The sequence below is a fragment of the Trypanosoma melophagium genome, assembly GCF_022059095.1.
Source record: "Trypanosoma melophagium isolate St. Kilda chromosome Unknown ctg27segment0, whole genome shotgun sequence".
Lineage (NCBI taxonomy): Eukaryota > Euglenozoa > Kinetoplastea > Trypanosomatida > Trypanosomatidae > Trypanosoma > Trypanosoma melophagium.
The window spans coordinates 421,508-438,446 of record NW_027125158.1 but is presented as its reverse complement, the minus strand read 5'-3'; the positions used below and the strand labels follow the sequence as shown (position 1 = coordinate 438,446).

Below are 16,939 nucleotides of genomic sequence, written 5' to 3'. Positions count from 1 at the left end.
GTTTCCTTAGTTGACAACTTCCTTTTCTTCCCCTATTGTTTCTTTTTTTTTTGTCGTTTTTACTTCCTTTGATACACAAAACACTATTTACCATTTCTTTTTTTCTTTTCTTTTTTTTTTCTATTTTCTTTCGCTCTTTATCCTAACTTTTTACAACACTTCTCTTCCTCTATGCGTCCACCACTCTGGAATATGGGCAGACGATGTGTTTGCTGTGCTGGTTTGTACGTTCCCCCAATACGATCCCACACTGTGAAGTACTGCCCATAATCGTAGTTAAACTGTTCGTGGTGAATCGTGTGATGACCGGTGGTATTGACAAAATGACCTCCAAAGTCGACCTGATCGTGAATTGATATTGTCCACATATTGACTGCCAAGAAGAGGAGAATGAAGAGATAGTTATGCATAGGGAAGAGAAACACAAATGTGTAGTATGGCACTCCCTGTCCGAACCCATCACATGGATTAAACGCATGTGAGGAAAAGGGTGTGGTGTATTTGTATGAATGATGCAGTTTATGTAAATAGCGGTAAAGGGTTGGATGATGCAGACCACGGTGAAACCAATACACCAAACAATCTGTAAATAAAAAGAAAAACAGTACACTGCTAAACAGATACATCCATCCATAGTCCTCCACATTATAGTATATCTTACTATAACCGCGGTGTACGAGAACAGAGGCGGGGGCCATTAATACCGCCATAAAGGGAATAGACGCCACCGCAATAAAAATCTCATGCCGCATTTGCCGCCACAACTCCGCTTTATGATCGCCTTTGTCAATTGTGCGGGGAAAATACGTCGCCTCAAACTCAAAGAAGAAAATAAATGTAGAGATGGAGGCGAAAGTGAGATAGAGGAGAATACCTCCAGTGGTGAGAATAAACCAAAAGACAAAGAGCTGATCTCGCAGGGAGTCGCGGTCCACGGGAAGCACCGCGGTGTAAATGTCAAAGGCAATGTCCATTTGGAAAATACTATTACGGAATTTTATCAATCTCTAACAATATATATATATATATATAAAGAGATAAATAGAAAGGAAAAAAAAAGAGAGAGAAAGTGTAAGGTTAATAATAAACCCCAATAAGGAGAAATTCTCACATTTGTGAGGATATATGTCTACTTGCTATTAGATCCAATCACCATCTCCTGGTATCAGTAGAATTTTATGTCATTTCACAAACTTTCTTTTTTCATCTAGATAAAGCTGTCATATGAATTTCTGGGAACAATAGTAATAATAATAAATAAATAAATAATAAACACTTTTCTTACATTCAATGAAAGCTTTTAACTAGAGACCACGTTACCCACAGAACTCTGCTCACACCCCCACGAGACTATAGGTAGTATCAATAAGAAGGAACTTCCTTTATCAAGAAATCACCCACCAACACACATACAGATGCACACTACCATATTAAGTCTTAATATGGAGAGGAACGAAATACAGGCATACGAACAATAGCAAGAAAAGAAGGAAAAGATAAAAAAGAAGAAGAAAAAGAAGAAAAAGAAGAAAAAGAAAAACATCTCTGTAGATGCTATTGATAAAAGGAAGTTGTTGTTAGTATTGCAGAACATTCTCTTTTTTTTTCGCTCCTCAGAGCGGGTTGAAGGTGCAAAGTAAGAATCATCTGGACCCCCACTTTTCCCCAAGAAGCTAAAAAAAAAAAACGATGGAATCCACAAAAAGCAAAAAAAAAAGAACGCCATCTGACGTACACAGAGAAGCAAAAAAGAAAAAGAAAAAGAAAAAAAGGAGTTTTAAACTCATGAACATGTAAGAAATGTTCTTTTTTTGTTTGTTTGTTTTCCTGAACATTGCCTAATACGACTCTGTCAACGCATCAGGAAATACAAATAGAATTAGAGGGCAACTTTTCTTATTAAAAAACAAAGAAAGAAGCAAAAAAAAAAACTACCAAAAGAAAAAGGGGTGGGAAAAGAGAATTAACAAAAACAAAGGGGAGTCACTAACTAAATTGTCTTTTTTTTTTTAGAAAACCTGTTGTCCTCCACTATTACCCAAGAAAAGTCTCTACAACTACATTGACCACAAGAATCTTAGCAGTATTTTTGTGTGTCGGTATAAATAAATAAATAAATATATGTAAATGCATATCTGTAATGAATTACAAAGAATGCAGAAAACACAAGTGAAACTACAAGTGAGCTAACGCATAATTCACCGATCTAGTAAAGTAAAAGAAATGAAAAAAAGCGAAAAAAAAAGACAAGGAGGGGAATAAAACAAGAAAAGAAAAAAAAGAACAAACCGATGAAATCAACTTCTACTACACGATTACCAGCAGAAGGAAAACAAGAGTCAGTAAAGAGAGAAGGGCCATAATTATCTGATCAGCCAAACTTCGCAAACGTGAGGACGCAACAGACTTTGTACTAAACGAATCCGAAAAGTGTACATGACGTACATCAGACACAGAACCCGCTTTTCTTCCCCGCAGAACCGTCGTCTGTGTTATGTTTGACTTTATTATTCCACTTTCATTGAGGACTTTCTCTGGACATCTTCCCTTACTGCTTTCGCTGTTCTGCGTCCCAATATCCGGGAGGGCGAACGGTTTCCCCGATTGGGATTTGCGCCCTGGCGAACGTGCGGTAAAATTAGGCATCGGTGAGACGCCCGCGTTTGTTGTTGTTGTTCCTGTTCTTAAACTAGACGAAAACTCCGTACTGCTGGCACTCTGGGTACTGAGTGCGTTGCTCGTACTGCCAGTTGTTCTCTTTCTGAGTATAAAAACACTATCCAACGGTGCAGGAAAAGTCCCTGCTGGGTGGGCATTTACGGCGTTGATTTTATCATTCCACGGCTGCACATAAGGGGACCTTATTGCTGATGTACAGATCAATGACATGGATATAAATCCACAACACGTCTCCTATATATATGTAGATATATATATATATCTTTTTATATAAATAGATATATGTGTATATAAATATATAAAATATATCGGTATATGGGTGCAAACGTGCCTTATTGAGCAGCACCGTAGATTAATACACCTCTGAGAAGCTTCAGTTACTAGCGAAGAAATTCCCTTCCGTTGTCAAGCAGGATAAATGTAGGTGTAGAAATAAAAGGAGATACACAGAGGGTGAAGGAAAAAAAAAAGGTGTAGAATCCAAAAAAGAAAAAGAAAAAAAGGAGCAGAAAAATAATGTAAATGGGAATTTTCCAATTTATTTCCATTCGCATCCTAATAATAATAATAATAATAATAATAATAATAATAATAATAATAATAATAATAATAATAAAACGCAAAGAAAAACAAAACAGAGAAGAAACACATACAGAAGTAGTAACTTCTTTCAAGAGTGCATGGTTTATGAATCTGTATTTCAATTTAGATATAAATAGATAACAAAACACCAATAAGGAAACTTCAGTATGTGTGGTTATCTATATTTCCCTCTGTCTTTTATGTATGTCATCTCTTATGTTCCTTTTCCTTCGTTTGGTTGTTTCTTTGTTTGTTTTTTTAAAAAACTTGCACAACTGAATTCTCCTGTAAAGCAAAGGATACATTCGTAGCATCATTAGATACCTTGAAATACTGATTAAAATAAAGGAGATACTTCACTAGTCCTGGTAGGTCCTCCAGCGCAAAGTAAACATCACTTAACGCATCATTATCATCATCATCCTTTGTATCATTCATATCTATCAATTTTCTTCCTTTATGGTCACCTTCATCCATATGATCATCCCTCTCACATCCTCCTTGAGATTCAGTAATGAGACTATTAAAAAAATCCAGTATAGCCACCGTACCGGTAGTCGCCTGTACCACATCCGTATCTACAGATATCTTTTTTCTTACTGTAGTGTTAGTCCGTGTTGTTGTTGTTATTGTTGTTAGTGGTGGAGTTTCACTGCGGTAATCGTGATGGCGTTCGTGATAATACGCCCGCATGTTAGGAAGTAAAACACGTTGAATAAACACATCATGCAGTGGAAGAATAAATGGATCAAGACCACCCCCAACGGCAGCCACATCCTCCGCTCTTAATACCTGCGAAAGTGCCCCAAATGCGGATTCAAAATACCGCCAACGTAATAGCGTGTGAAGTTCTGTCCAACGCCGTAGTTTCCACGAATGAAGTGCCGACGTTAAAACATTAGATTTATATAAACAACATGTTGATATGGAGGAGCATTCACCACTAATGAGAAAAGGCAAAACGACGTGTTCAGCGGCAAAGAAAACGGCATCAGCGGTGCAGAAGTGTCGTCGATCGTAAAGGGCCTCAAACAAGCGGGCGGTAAGAGAGTTATCACGCACACACTCCCATTGTACAAAAGCATCTCGTTTGGGATCCACAATTACTTCAGCAACAGCAAAGGAAACAGCATGTTCCACTTGAGTGGAGTTTTCATGTAGATCGCCTCTCGAATTTCTATCCTTAGTATTATTATTATTATTATTATTATTATTATTATTATTATTATTATTATTATTAAAGTGTGTATCATTCATTTTAGCGGCGAATCCACGCTGCGCCTCCTCCAACAGCAGTAGTGCTGAAGAGTGTGAGGAAGTCTCTGCCTGTTCTGTGGAGTGTACATCAATTTGAAATCCACGAAATGCGGATGGGCACCAATTTCCCATTTCCCGCAGTGTTGGCCCTTCACCCGAAAGTAAACGTTGTCGACTATTCCCAATAAGAAATACTCGAGAGGAATTGTTATGTTTAGTCGCCATTTCCGCTGCTCGTCGCACCTGTGAAAGTGTACATCCCCATAAACCCTCAAATATCACCTCTGGGAGTTCTCTTTTCATATCCTTATCATCTGAAACAGAAGGAAATTCACGCCAGTATAGTGTTTTCTTAAGTAACACCAGATGTTCTTGGAGAACGGCTTCTACATCAGCAGAAGTATGCGAGTAAGAAGAAGCATTCTCACACTTATTATTATTATTATTATTATTATTATTATTATTATTATGTTTCTTAAAAGCACCACATGGGACTACTAGAAAAAACAATGTCGGTCTTAGGAGTAAATTTGGATGCGGTGTACGATAAGCCTCTAACTCTCCACTTGATCCCTGCGGAAGTTGCAATACAGTTTCCATGTTTTCCAAATTAGGCACAGATGTACAATGCGCCATATCATTATCCTTCTCATAAGCTACTCTTGATGATGATAACGATGATGATGATCCCAATAATTCACGTCTTCGTGCAATTCGAATAGAAGCATGTGAGCTCACTTCTTTTCGTGAGAGACGAACACCTCTTACAGTATCGGCGGTATTCTCCCTTTGTTTTTGATTTTCCGCATTCCAACATTTGAAAAGGAAAATTGACTGATTATTCGGTTGGAGTTCATTAAGAAATAGAGTGGAGCAGCCAATAGGAAGGCGCCGCAGCAGTCGCTGCAGTGATCGCGGTATTGTCGTCGACAGTTTTAATACACAACTGGACTCCCACTGTCTTAATTATTATTCACTGAGAAATAAACAACAGTCCCTTAATCGTTTTATTTCTCTTTGTTGTTGTTATTTGCACTATATGCCTCACAACTTCATACTGTGACTCAAAAATAAAAAAGAAAGAAAAAAAAAACAAGAGTAATAATAATGAAACACGTAGAATGCATTTAATTCAATATTTATATCGAGGAAATCCTCCATATATATATATATATATATATATATATATATATATATATATATAACTATCGGAATACAGAAAGTATTATCGCTATTGCTGGTAATATTGGTTTCTCTCATTTCTGTTTTATTGTGTGAGAAACGAATATGTAACGTCTCATCAAACAAAGTTAACACATTTTTCTTTTTGTGACGAGAGTAGAACGACCAGTAAATTCCGACCCTAAAGTTAATTCAGCCTTAGCTAGAGGCTATTAAAGGTTACTCTTTTCTAAGAAACAGTGTAGGTGAGTTTAACAACAATAACAAAAGAAAAAAAACACTCAAAATCCATAATTATTTAAAGAACAAATAATAATGATAATAATAATAAATGTTAAGTATCAATGAAGTTCTCCTATTTTCGTGCAAATGCCAATTTTTCAAATAGCTTGGCAGCTAATCCGGTCCTTTCAGTGGCATCCTTAACCTGTGAAACCGCAGCATTATCTTTGAATTCATCAGCATCGATAACACCATCAACATTATAATTAACAGCAGCAAAGGGAATTTGATTGTGTTTCCGCAAAGCTAAAGTGGTAGAACCCATCTTTCTCCTCCTATTAGTAGAGAAAGTTGTTTCTTCTCTGTTTGATATGACAGTAGTAGTTCCTCCTTTTTCTGTAGAGGCAGGAGGTTTAAACACCGGTTGAAAGAGAACAGGGTTTACTGCTGTCTCCCTTGCTCGCTTTGTAGCAAACTTTGCTTCTATAGAAAGTTGAAAACCGTTATTCTCACTAGTGGTGATACTTCTACTATTACTATTACCAAGTGCATACTCCTCTTTATCTTCAGTCATACAATCCAATACTTTTTTCCTGAGAAAACAATCCTCAAAAACGGAGTGACGTTGATCGCACTGTTTACACACATGAGCACATTCCTTCGTATATTTTGTGCCTAGAGTTTTATTACCAGCAACTCCTACACGTGATTGATCCTCCGTTATTTGAGATGGGTTTGAGAGAGAAGGTAAAACCAATGATAATACACTAGATGGATCACAAGAGTACTCTTCGTTTGTCTCTGTTCTTTTCTTTTGTGCGGCAGTCATTATGGAGGGACTTTTCTGTACAGAAGCCATTACCAGATCGGTTGGTATAGGAAAACTTTCAGTAGGATTATATGAAGGGGTTATTCTATGATCTTTGTATGTAGTCTCAGAAAGCATATCTTCAAAGGCGTTGGTATTCTGAGTTTGGTTATTACTACTTATACCACTGTTACTCTTTTCCCCACCACTATTATTATTATTATTATTATTATTATTATTATTATTATTAGTAGTAGTAGTAGTAGTAGTAGTAGTAGTAGTAGTAGTAGTATTAGTACTACTACTACTACTACTACTAGTGTCATCCTCCCAATCCTCCACCTTCCATCTTCCCTTTGTAAAGTACTTTGAACGCACCACTGTTGATACACGTGTTGTTCTCATTGTTGTTGCGCAGAAACCAGACGCCACACCCACTTTCTGTAGTGGAGATGAGAATAGTGTTGTTGTTGGTGATGATATAATATCTCCGGTGGGATTGGAGTTGTTTGAGCCTAATACTATAGTCACCCGCGGAGATTGAATTCCCTGAAATCCATTATATGTATTTAATGAGGTTTGTCCTCCCCGTGTTTGTTTCCAATACTCTCGTACACAGTATTGATAACAACCCCGGTAGAGTGTTCGTGTGACTGGATCAAACAAACATTCACCACAAATCTTTTGTGCCATTTCATTTGTTAATAAATCCCCCAGAAGTGTAGCTTTAAATGGAACACGTTCTGGTAGTGGTGTAAAGTGTACTACTTCCTTTCGTATTGGGTCAAATACCAAGTGATGGGCAAAGCAGTAAAATGCCTGTTGTAGTTTAGCCTCATATCTCGATAACTCATCTTTTGAAAATCCAAACTTTACGTTTAGTGTATCCATTATACTAGAGACGGAAGTGGCTTGAGCCACTAATCGAAATGCCTTTTTTACCCCAACATGACGTAAATTGGGTAAATAATCACATCCACTGAGAATACAACCCACTAAAAAATATTTATACGACAATCCTTGAAAACTTGGGCATCGTGGTACATCTTGTGCCGATAAAACCTCACAGTTCCCGTGAAAATCAAGTTTAGCGATTAAGCATGGACACTGATAGGCAATGAGATCACTATCCTCCGATATCACCGCCTGTACATATCCCTCTTTACACAAATACGCCAATTGGGCATCTGCCTCATATGGTGCCACAATACACTCCAGTCGACGTTCCTGTAAAACCTGAATAACCGCATGTGCCAACTCTGTCGTTATATCCATTCCCTTTTCCAGTAATTGTGCGGCCTCCTGCCGTGCACGGGGATTGGATGCGGGTCCATCCTTTAAGACTTGCACCGCCTCTGCTAGACGAGCGGCACGGTGCATTTGACGTTCATTCTCTGTTTCCCGCTTTATTGGGATTGGGGCCCCATCAAAGACAAGCACAGGGTGAATCCCACATCGCAATAACAACTCCACACGACTCACCACAAATTGTAGTAATCTCGTGTTGAGTTGAACTAAACTCTCTGCACCACCGGTGGTATCAGAGGAAGTGGATGTGGATTCCATAAAGGCTGCCACATCGGCTTCACTGTTTAACTGCACACTGCCCAGAATACCGCGGTGAAGCCAAACATACATGTCAACAGCCACGCGCTGTCCTCGGAAACTAGATAAGTGTGATTGACGACAAACAGGTCGTACCTCCGCCCAAAGTCCTTTTATTCCCATAGCAGCTCTATATTCCCTCCTTTCTCGTTAGATTTGAAATTATATATTGATAGATATAAGTATATCAATTTTTTTTTCCAACAAATCAAACTAGATTTTCTATTCTGTAGGTGAGGAAAAGTTGTGGTGTGCACGACAACCACAAGTTTTTCTAAATGTAAAAAAAAGAAGTCGTTTTTATTTTTTTTTTGTTTTTTCTACCTTTTTTTTTGATTTTTTCTACGGGTGTCTTTTTGTGAGTTTAGGTAAATATAGAGGCGGGAACTGTCCTCTTAGTTCTCTCCTCAGAAAAGAAAAAATCCCTTTTTACGTCTTGTACAACTCCCCGTTAATTACAAATGCGCTTATGTGCAAAAAAAAAAAAAAATCATTCAAGGAGAAAAAAAAAGGGAAAGGGAAAAGGAAACGTTTATTATTATTTTTTCTCTCTCTTGCTTTACTTTTAGGTTCTACCCTGCAAAGCAAAAGAAAGAGGTATATTAATACCTGGGAACACAATAACAGAGTTTTTTCTTTATATTTGTTTCTTTTTTCTTAATTTCTCAAGTAACACAGCAGCAACGCTGCTTTAATCAGTTTTATTTGATATTCCACAACAACAAAAAGAAATTCTGAGATGCTTATACCCGCTTTCGCTTTTTGCCTCTATTATTATTATTATTATTATTATTGCTACTATGATGTGGCTGTACACGTACCCGATCTCCATGTTGTTTCTTCGCTGTTGTGCGTTGTTTCTTCTGCTGTCTCATTTGCCGATAGAGTGCCTCTCCATACTTCCGCAGTCCCAATTGAAATTGTGTGAGGGCGTCCTCAAGTGTAAGATTCACAAAAACACGATTCCCTGCGGATATCGCACTGTGAAAACAACGTTTTACTTCTTCAGTTGTTAATGGTGGGATAATCACTTGTTTTTCATGTACTGTTGAGATTGGCTCTGCGTCTGTTGGCAGGGATTCTTCTGTGCTGTGTATAGCAGTAGTACTAGTACTAGTTATGTTTGTAATATGGGCAGTGGTTGGACTGCTCTCGCGGGCGTTAGCATAAGTGCCAAAGTCAAAGATAAATTGTTCGGCACCATCGAGAAACAACGCCTCACGTCTTTTACCATTATTATTACCACTACTATTATTATTATTATTATTATTATTATTATTATTATTATTATTATTATTATTATTATTATTATTATTATTATTAGTCTTCTTACTATTATTTTTAGTAGTAGTAGTAGTAGTTGTTGTTGTTGTACTATTGGTAGTGGTGGATGCTGCTGTCTCTGTCATGATGCGAGGGAAAGCTATACGCACAGACAGACTGAGAGACTAATACAGGTATACCAACAACTATATATATATATATATATATAGATAGATAGATAGATAGATAGATAGATAGATAGATAGAAATAGATAGATACAAACAAACGTCGTATTTCGAAACTTCACTCACCCACAAGGCGCTATCTGGTAATAAAAGAGGTATTGGGAAAAGCAGAAAGAAAAAAAGAAAATATAAACAACTACAATAGAATAGGTATTTATCTATTGCATGTAATCAGGCAAAGGAAAAGTGAAAAAAAAAAAACAACGAATAACTACATAGACATGTAGTAAAGTTGTATAGTGTGAGCATAAAGCACTGTATCTACGCATACACATACACACACACAAAAAAAATGATCATGTATATATGAAATAGAAAGAGAGAGAGAAGGTCAAAGAGTAAAAGTTTGTTTTCATTCTTCCCTATTACTCTGTACGCAAAAAAAATGAATAAGGATTCACAGCATTCCTCACACAATCCAATACTTCTCGTTTCTGTCTTTTTTTACTTTCTCTCGTTTTTTTTTCTCTTCTTTCTTTCCTTCTTTCTTTCTTGTTCTCTTTGGCAATCAAAGCAACTTCACTTCCAAAAAAAAAAACACACACACACTTACACGCACACACAAAAAGATATATATATATATATACCACACCAATATTCTCCATTATTTCCACTGTGGATGCAACGTCACGTATGTAACCCGGCGGCTTGTTGTCTTCCCTTTAGTTAGTGGTGCATTCTCTAACAGATCGGCAATGAATTTCCGCTCCGTGTGCCGCATACGAAACGTTAGCGCCGCATCCATTAACATTCGCCGCATCTGCGGCTCCACAAACACCTGCGGTTGATGTTTCATCAGTGCATAGAGTCGATTCTTCGCCCCCTCACGACTCACTGGATTACAGAGCGCCGAGACTTGATCCCAAATCCGTCGGGATTGCGGGTTCACGGCTGTCTCATTACTCACCCGCTCGAGCACCGCACAGATGCTATTCCCATCGCCCGTACTATCATTTTCTTGAATGTGGGCAAAGTGAGAGGACATCTTGGCGTGATTGGTGCGTCTACCCAATGAAGTCCATTTGGAGGGTTTCAAGTAGGCGAGGGCGACGGAGTATGGCACACCATCGGCACTGGTGTAGGCGTTCTTTGCATTTAATACATAAAATGACATGGAGGATAATAACTCCGCCGATCGCTTAGATCGTGCCAGTAAACACGCCCCCAGCAGACAAACACTACGTACGGTTACAATAGCTGCAAATTGTGTGAGGGCGATCAGACGTTTCTGTAATCCTGGCACCGTACGCACAAGGGCAAATCCCGTATCACTAGAGGCGGCATGACAGACGCAGAGAATCGCATCTTTTAATTCCGCAATATCACCAACGCAATCTAACAGATACGACTGGGCGGCTGGTTTATACCCACGAGAGGCAGATAGTAATCGCGCCGATTGTGAGGATGGCAAACAACCTTTTCTTAATAAATGCAATTGACGTGCTTCTGCCCGTCTTGTTGCGGCGGCGGCGTCTGCCTTTACACCGAGTCGACCCCAAAATGATGGATCTTCTTCGCCTAATGCCCGTTCCGCCTCATCGGCGTCGTCGCCCTCCTCATCACTCGTCTCACTTCTTCCATCGGTGCCATCATCGTAGACAATATCGGGTGGGAGGGATTGATCGAGAATACGCTTAATCGAGCGCTGCCAGAGATCACTGTGTTTAAAGAGTGTACAACCCTCATTCGATTTACACAGTACGGCGGCAAAGTGGGTTGGAAAGAATCCGGATGTGGTGGTGGTGCCTGCAGATGCCGTTCTCGACGCACTCACAGTCGGTGTTAATACGGCTGTACGGTACAGAGAAGCGAGGGGATCGGATAAGGTGCGACCATGATGTTGTTGCTGTCGCCAACGTCCACTCATACCTTCACGGAAGTCTATCGCAGTATCGACCGGTTCACCAGACTGCATGCGTTCAATAAGAACGACGTGATGTGCCGACTCGGTTTCCTCCCAACGAAGTAATTCCTCTTCTACCCAACCATAACATTGTAGAAAACGAAAACCAGAGGGTCTTCCTACGATACAATAGAGTAGCATGTTAAGACTTAATTGCTGGGCATGATCGCGTATAACGTCACTTTCCATTAATACAGTGGGGGAAAGAGATATTAAATAGTCTAATGCTTCATCTGAACATAGACAAATACTAAGTAAAAGTTTAAAAGCCGTTTCAACAACGTTATAATAATCATCATGTAATGCTTGAACTAAAGTTTCTATACCCCAACGCATAGAGGTAGAAAGATCACGCCATAAAGCCTTACGAAGTTGATTAGCAGCACATAAGCGTATCGCATTAGCATCATTACAAAGGGCTGAACGACATGTTTGTCGAATTTCTTCACAAACACCATAATTAGGTACAGCACCAATGTAGAGATATTCTAATAATTGAAGACAAACATCTTGTAAGGTATCATCTCCTGAAGAATTAGTAACTCGTTCACCAGAGAGTTGTGTAAAAATGTTATTAATAATAAAAAACATATTATGTTCCTTCATCGTCATAAGTCCATTTGCTGAAAGAGAATAACGACCTACCATACGAAGTAATGTTTGTCCTACACGTGAACCAACACGTTGACGATTTAATATTCGTGGATTTCCATCAATCACCTCTTGGATACTATTAGCAAGAGCCGTAGTAAAATCAAAATTATCAAGTATCTGCACCCCTTGAGGTGTAGATAAAAATAAATCCAATAAACCTAATCCAAAGACAGAAACCTGTGGGGTACATTCCTCAGGTCGTAATGATACAAATTTTTGTACTTGTGAATCCAGTGTAGGTAAATAAAACGTAATAAGTTTATGAAAAAAATGTGTATGGTTCATTACCCATTTAAAACGTGGCAAACTTCTAAGTGGTCCTTGAATTAAGAGAAGTAATAAATCATAATTCCAACCAACAAAACTATTTGCCCGTTCTACATTTGTTTCTAAAAGTAGCTGCTCAAAAGCCACATCATCTACTTCTAGAGATCCTAATTCATATGTTGCTAATGTTGTACTTGATAGTGAATTTATTCTTTCAGTTGTTATCATATTATCCGCAGTAGCAGTTGCAGAAGAGGAAACTTTTATATCTTTTCCAACTTTACATTGTTGAAAAAGACGTGAAGTAAGACCACCACCAAATGATAAATCACCTTCTTCTGCCAGACGACCAACTGCCTTATTAAGAGCCGTATGTAACTTTTTTACAGGATGAATTGGAAGAACCGTATCCATTAAAACTAACATATCCTGTAAAAGTGAAGAAGTCGTTACTGTGAGAACACGACTAGTAGAACCATTCTGAATAATAGAAACTAAAGCTAATGGAAGTCCATGGTATGAAAGTAATAATAATACTCGTCCAAGAAGTGGATCAAGTACGTGATAACCAATAGCCTTGGTTGTTGGAACAAATTCCTCCTGACTCTCAACTAATTCCCCCAACATGGCATCGAAACAAACTACATTTTTACCACTTTCACCAAGTAGTTGTGAAGATTCACCACCTCCCATAAAACCTGTACATCCATCATGTATGCCAGTTTCTACTTCCGCAGAGGCGTTTCGTTGATTTTCAAGACCATTCCATTTTTCCATTAAAGATATACCACGATGTGGAGCTAATTGAAAAAGAACCTTATTAAATAGTGATAATATTACCATTTTACAGTCTAAATCACCTGGAAGGTGTAAAATATCAATAATGGCTCGTAATCCTCTTGTTTCAGAAGATAACCAAATAATACCAATCCAACTTCGCATTAGCATAGCAATAACATCTTTTGCTCCATTCATTAAAGCTATCCTTTCATCACTACTTTTATCATTAGAATACAAAAATGGTGCATATAATATATCCAAATCACCACATCGTATATATTGTCGTGTTTCCACACGATCAAACAATTCTAAAATAACTCGTAAAATACTTTGTATTTCATCAAGTGTTGCTGCCGATTTTTGAATACAACAACGAAGAAGAATTGTATGCAATGATGCCGCTGTTGACATTGCTGGAAATTGTCGAAGTAATTTTACAGCAATACGAATAGCTTGACTTTTACGTTTAGGTGGAACATTTGGAACTGGATCTTGTACATCAAGTAATGCACCGATACGATACATCCAACCATAGGGAAACTTTGGATACGCCTTTGGATCACTCTCGTAAAGTTCAATTAATCGCGAACACATATTAAGTCCATACTCTAATTCTGTGGCATTTTCACGATCTAGACACATACCAATAAGCCCACTGCCGCCACGTGAGAAAAAACAACGTGTAAACATTACATCTGCGGCGCAAATACGAGTAAGTTGTGCCCCTAAAAGTCGCATTACACGACTAGAAGAATCTAATGCCTCTTCCACAATTAATACTAATTTTTCGGTATTTGGGAAACTAAAGTATTTTTCATTTCGTACGTACCACTTTTCTCCAAAAGCACAAAGCTCATTTAATTTCTCCGCTCGTTCGGTTGCAGAAACCCTATTTTGCATTTTTTCCAGCATTTCATCCACAAGGGTGGTGGATACTTTTCGAAAATTAGACTGCATTAGTGTGAAATACTCTTGCCAAGCCTCATTAAGTTGTTCGAGAACCTTCTCTGATGAGAAATCTAAATTAGTAGTTTCCCCACTTTCTTCTGCTAACACTGATGATGATGATACTGTTGTTATTGTTTTTGACAATTCTCCCTCTCCTGAAAGCAATTCTGCCTGGACTTTTCCATACCGCACTCGTGCTTTAGTGAATTCTTTGACATCAATGGAGAACTTCTGCAGTAACTCAAGTGCTGCAGCGCTAAGATCAGCGATTGACATTCTTCTTTTTGTTTTGTTTTTTTCAGTATCGCTGAACAGTATACAGAATCTCTGTATAGTATCTATATAGGCAAAATAATAATAATAATAATAATAATAATAATAATAATAATAATAATAATAATAATAATAATAATAATAATAATAATAATAATAATAATAATAATAATAAACTATCTACGATCGAAAAAAAAAACACTAACCCTTGTATATATATATATGTGACTGTTTCTTTTTTTTGTTTATTAGTAATAGTATTGGCCTTCCCTGAGTGATCGTTGATGAAATATGAAGTGGCGCAAAGCGATATTTTACCAATTTCTCCCTCTACTCTGACCGCCCACCCGTGGAACGATATCGATCCAACAACTGCAAGTGAGCTGTATATATAGTGAGTTACCAGAAGAAATAAATATAAATATTAAAAGAATCGTTCATCAGTTAGTAAGAAAAGAAAAAAAGAAAAGAAATGAAAAAATCAAGTTAAAAATAATAAAAAAGAGGGCAACAAGTTCAGGCAAGTTAAACAAAAAAAATACACTCAAAACAGAGTTACACTCTGGAATTTCATCATAGCGTCACTTTGTCCCATTCCTGCTTTTTTTTTTGTGGTTTCCCAGTCTCATCTCGTTCTTGTCTTTTTTTTATATTGTTCATGAGCATGGAGTACATATAAGAATAGACGTAAAAGAAAAAAAAAGAAGAAAAACTGTTACCCCCTTCAATGAGGTGTAGAAGAGTTATTTGCATCTCTTCTGTTTCACATACAAACACACATATATAAATGGATAGATAGAGAGAGAGAGAGAGAAATCAAAAAAGAAAAAGAAAACGAAAGAAAACGAAAGGAAACACAAAGAGTATGATAATTCCACATCACAAGAAAAAATATCACATTTAGGGATCATATTTGACGTATAGGTTTCTTTCCTTTTTCATTCTTTCATTCTTTTTTCTTTTTATTTTTCCCTACATCTTCTATTGCATTGAAAAAGCAAACTCACGCATTCCACCCCGTACGACTGCTCCTTTACTATTACTATTACTATTATGATTATTGCTATCACTACCACCACCCCGACCCTCTGTCTGTACTGAACTCCCAACACTCAGTGAAGACGTTGTCTGTCCGAGTGGCAGTGGTCTCTGTCGTGTGAATAGCGGTGTGGGAAATCCCACGCCTGTTGTGAGTGCCGCTTGACCCAAAAGACGACTTCCGCCCACATGAAGTCCCTCCGTTTCTGTGCGGTTGTTGGGCAACATCCCCAGTCGTCCGCGTCTAATTACACCACTACTTGTGCCTGTTCTACTGCCCAGTGCGCGGGACATTGCAATGGCCCGTCCAAAAGTTGGCGGGGCACTGTTGAAACTTATTCTAGAAAGACTTCGCTCACTTGCGGGGGAGGTGGTGGTGGAGATTTGTGTGGAGTTTAATGAGGAACTGGTAGAAGTAAGGCGACTTGTAGAAGCGCGATACTGTTCTTGTACTTTCCGCATACGAAGTTCTCTTGTTCGCACTGCACTATCCCATGAGCGGTGTGGGCGAGTGAGGTATTCTAAACTAGCCTCTACAGGTGCTTCATCAAATATAGAAGGAGTTTCGGATACTGTAACTGCCCCTGTTGTTGGTGGTGTTGTTGATAATAAAGATGATGATGTTGGAGATGGTGTTGTCGTCGTGGATTTTACTTTTCCCTGCACTAACCGTGTTCTATTAGTGGAAGTACTTGTCACAAGAGTTCCTTTAGTCTGTACTTCTGTCTTACTTTCACGTCCTCCTCCTCCTCCTCCTGAAAGAACATCTGAGATACGCGAGGGAGGAGAAGATGAGGAAGAAGAAGCCGCAGCAGCAGGCGTAGTAATAATATTAGTAGTAATATTAGTAGTAGTAGAAGGTTCAATAGGCAAAGGACGACCTTGTCTTAATGCTGCAATGACTGTTTTTGGTTTTAACTTTGTGTTTATGGATGATTGCATGATTGTACGTGGAACAGCCCTACCAGCACCACTGGGAAGTACCAACTTTTGTGGAAGTTGCGCCGTTGGTGGAACGCTACTACTATTACCAACGCTGATATCATTAATATTGCTGTTATTGTTACTATTATTGCTGATGCTGTTCTTCTTGTTGTGGCTGTGGTTGTTCTTCTTACCGTTGTTATCTAATGAAAGGAGGAGGTGTGGCGTACCTTTTCCTCCATCACTTTCATTGTTTGTGTACATCATGTGGATGTAGAGGCTGTGGAAGAAAATAAAAGTGAAAAGAA

The 16,939-nt window shown here is 38.3% G+C and overlaps 8 protein-coding genes across 8 annotated transcripts; 1 reads left to right on the top strand and 7 right to left on the bottom strand.

Annotated features, from left to right (window-relative positions):
* Positions 1–137: 137 nt before the first annotated feature.
* LSM04_005047 (Fatty acid hydroxylase) lies at positions 138–974 on the bottom strand (the record flags this gene model as incomplete). Its single annotated transcript, XM_067333536.1, has 1 exon — positions 138–974. One exon carries the CDS (start codon positions 972–974, stop codon positions 138–140), a length of 837 nt encoding a protein of 278 aa, XP_067190480.1.
* A 1,333-nt stretch (positions 975–2,307) lies between these two features.
* LSM04_006277 (uncharacterized protein) lies at positions 2,308–2,889 on the bottom strand (the record flags this gene model as incomplete). The annotated part of the gene is made up of 1 exon (XM_067333535.1): positions 2,308–2,889. One exon carries the CDS (start codon positions 2,887–2,889, stop codon positions 2,308–2,310), a length of 582 nt encoding a protein of 193 aa, XP_067190515.1.
* Positions 2,495–2,854, top strand: LSM04_004948 (uncharacterized protein; the record flags this gene model as incomplete). Its single annotated transcript, XM_067333534.1, has 1 exon — positions 2,495–2,854. One exon carries the CDS (start codon positions 2,495–2,497, stop codon positions 2,852–2,854), a length of 360 nt encoding a protein of 119 aa, XP_067190477.1.
* A 630-nt stretch (positions 2,890–3,519) lies between the features above and the next one.
* On the bottom strand, positions 3,520–5,679 carry LSM04_007884 (uncharacterized protein; the record flags this gene model as incomplete). The annotated part of the gene is made up of 2 exons (XM_067333533.1): positions 3,520–5,421; positions 5,635–5,679. The coding sequence occupies 2 exons, from the start codon at positions 5,677–5,679 to the stop codon at positions 3,520–3,522; spliced, it is 1,947 nt and encodes a 648-aa protein (XP_067190558.1).
* A 376-nt stretch (positions 5,680–6,055) lies between these two features.
* Positions 6,056–8,458, bottom strand: LSM04_007602 (XPG-I domain; the record flags this gene model as incomplete). The annotated part of the gene is made up of 1 exon (XM_067333532.1): positions 6,056–8,458. The coding sequence occupies one exon, from the start codon at positions 8,456–8,458 to the stop codon at positions 6,056–6,058; it is 2,403 nt and encodes an 800-aa protein (XP_067190553.1).
* A 620-nt stretch (positions 8,459–9,078) lies between these two features.
* Positions 9,079–9,744, bottom strand: LSM04_002580 (uncharacterized protein; the record flags this gene model as incomplete). Its single annotated transcript, XM_067333531.1, has 1 exon — positions 9,079–9,744. One exon carries the CDS (start codon positions 9,742–9,744, stop codon positions 9,079–9,081), a length of 666 nt encoding a protein of 221 aa, XP_067190440.1.
* A 704-nt stretch (positions 9,745–10,448) lies between these two features.
* Positions 10,449–14,672, bottom strand: LSM04_003847 (Rapamycin-insensitive companion of mTOR; the record flags this gene model as incomplete). The annotated part of the gene is made up of 1 exon (XM_067333530.1): positions 10,449–14,672. The coding sequence occupies one exon, from the start codon at positions 14,670–14,672 to the stop codon at positions 10,449–10,451; it is 4,224 nt and encodes a 1,407-aa protein (XP_067190459.1).
* Positions 14,673–15,650: 978 nt separating this feature from the next.
* On the bottom strand, positions 15,651–16,898 carry LSM04_003313 (uncharacterized protein; the record flags this gene model as incomplete). Its single annotated transcript, XM_067333529.1, has 1 exon — positions 15,651–16,898. The coding sequence occupies one exon, from the start codon at positions 16,896–16,898 to the stop codon at positions 15,651–15,653; it is 1,248 nt and encodes a 415-aa protein (XP_067190449.1).
* Positions 16,899–16,939: the final 41 nt, after the last annotated feature.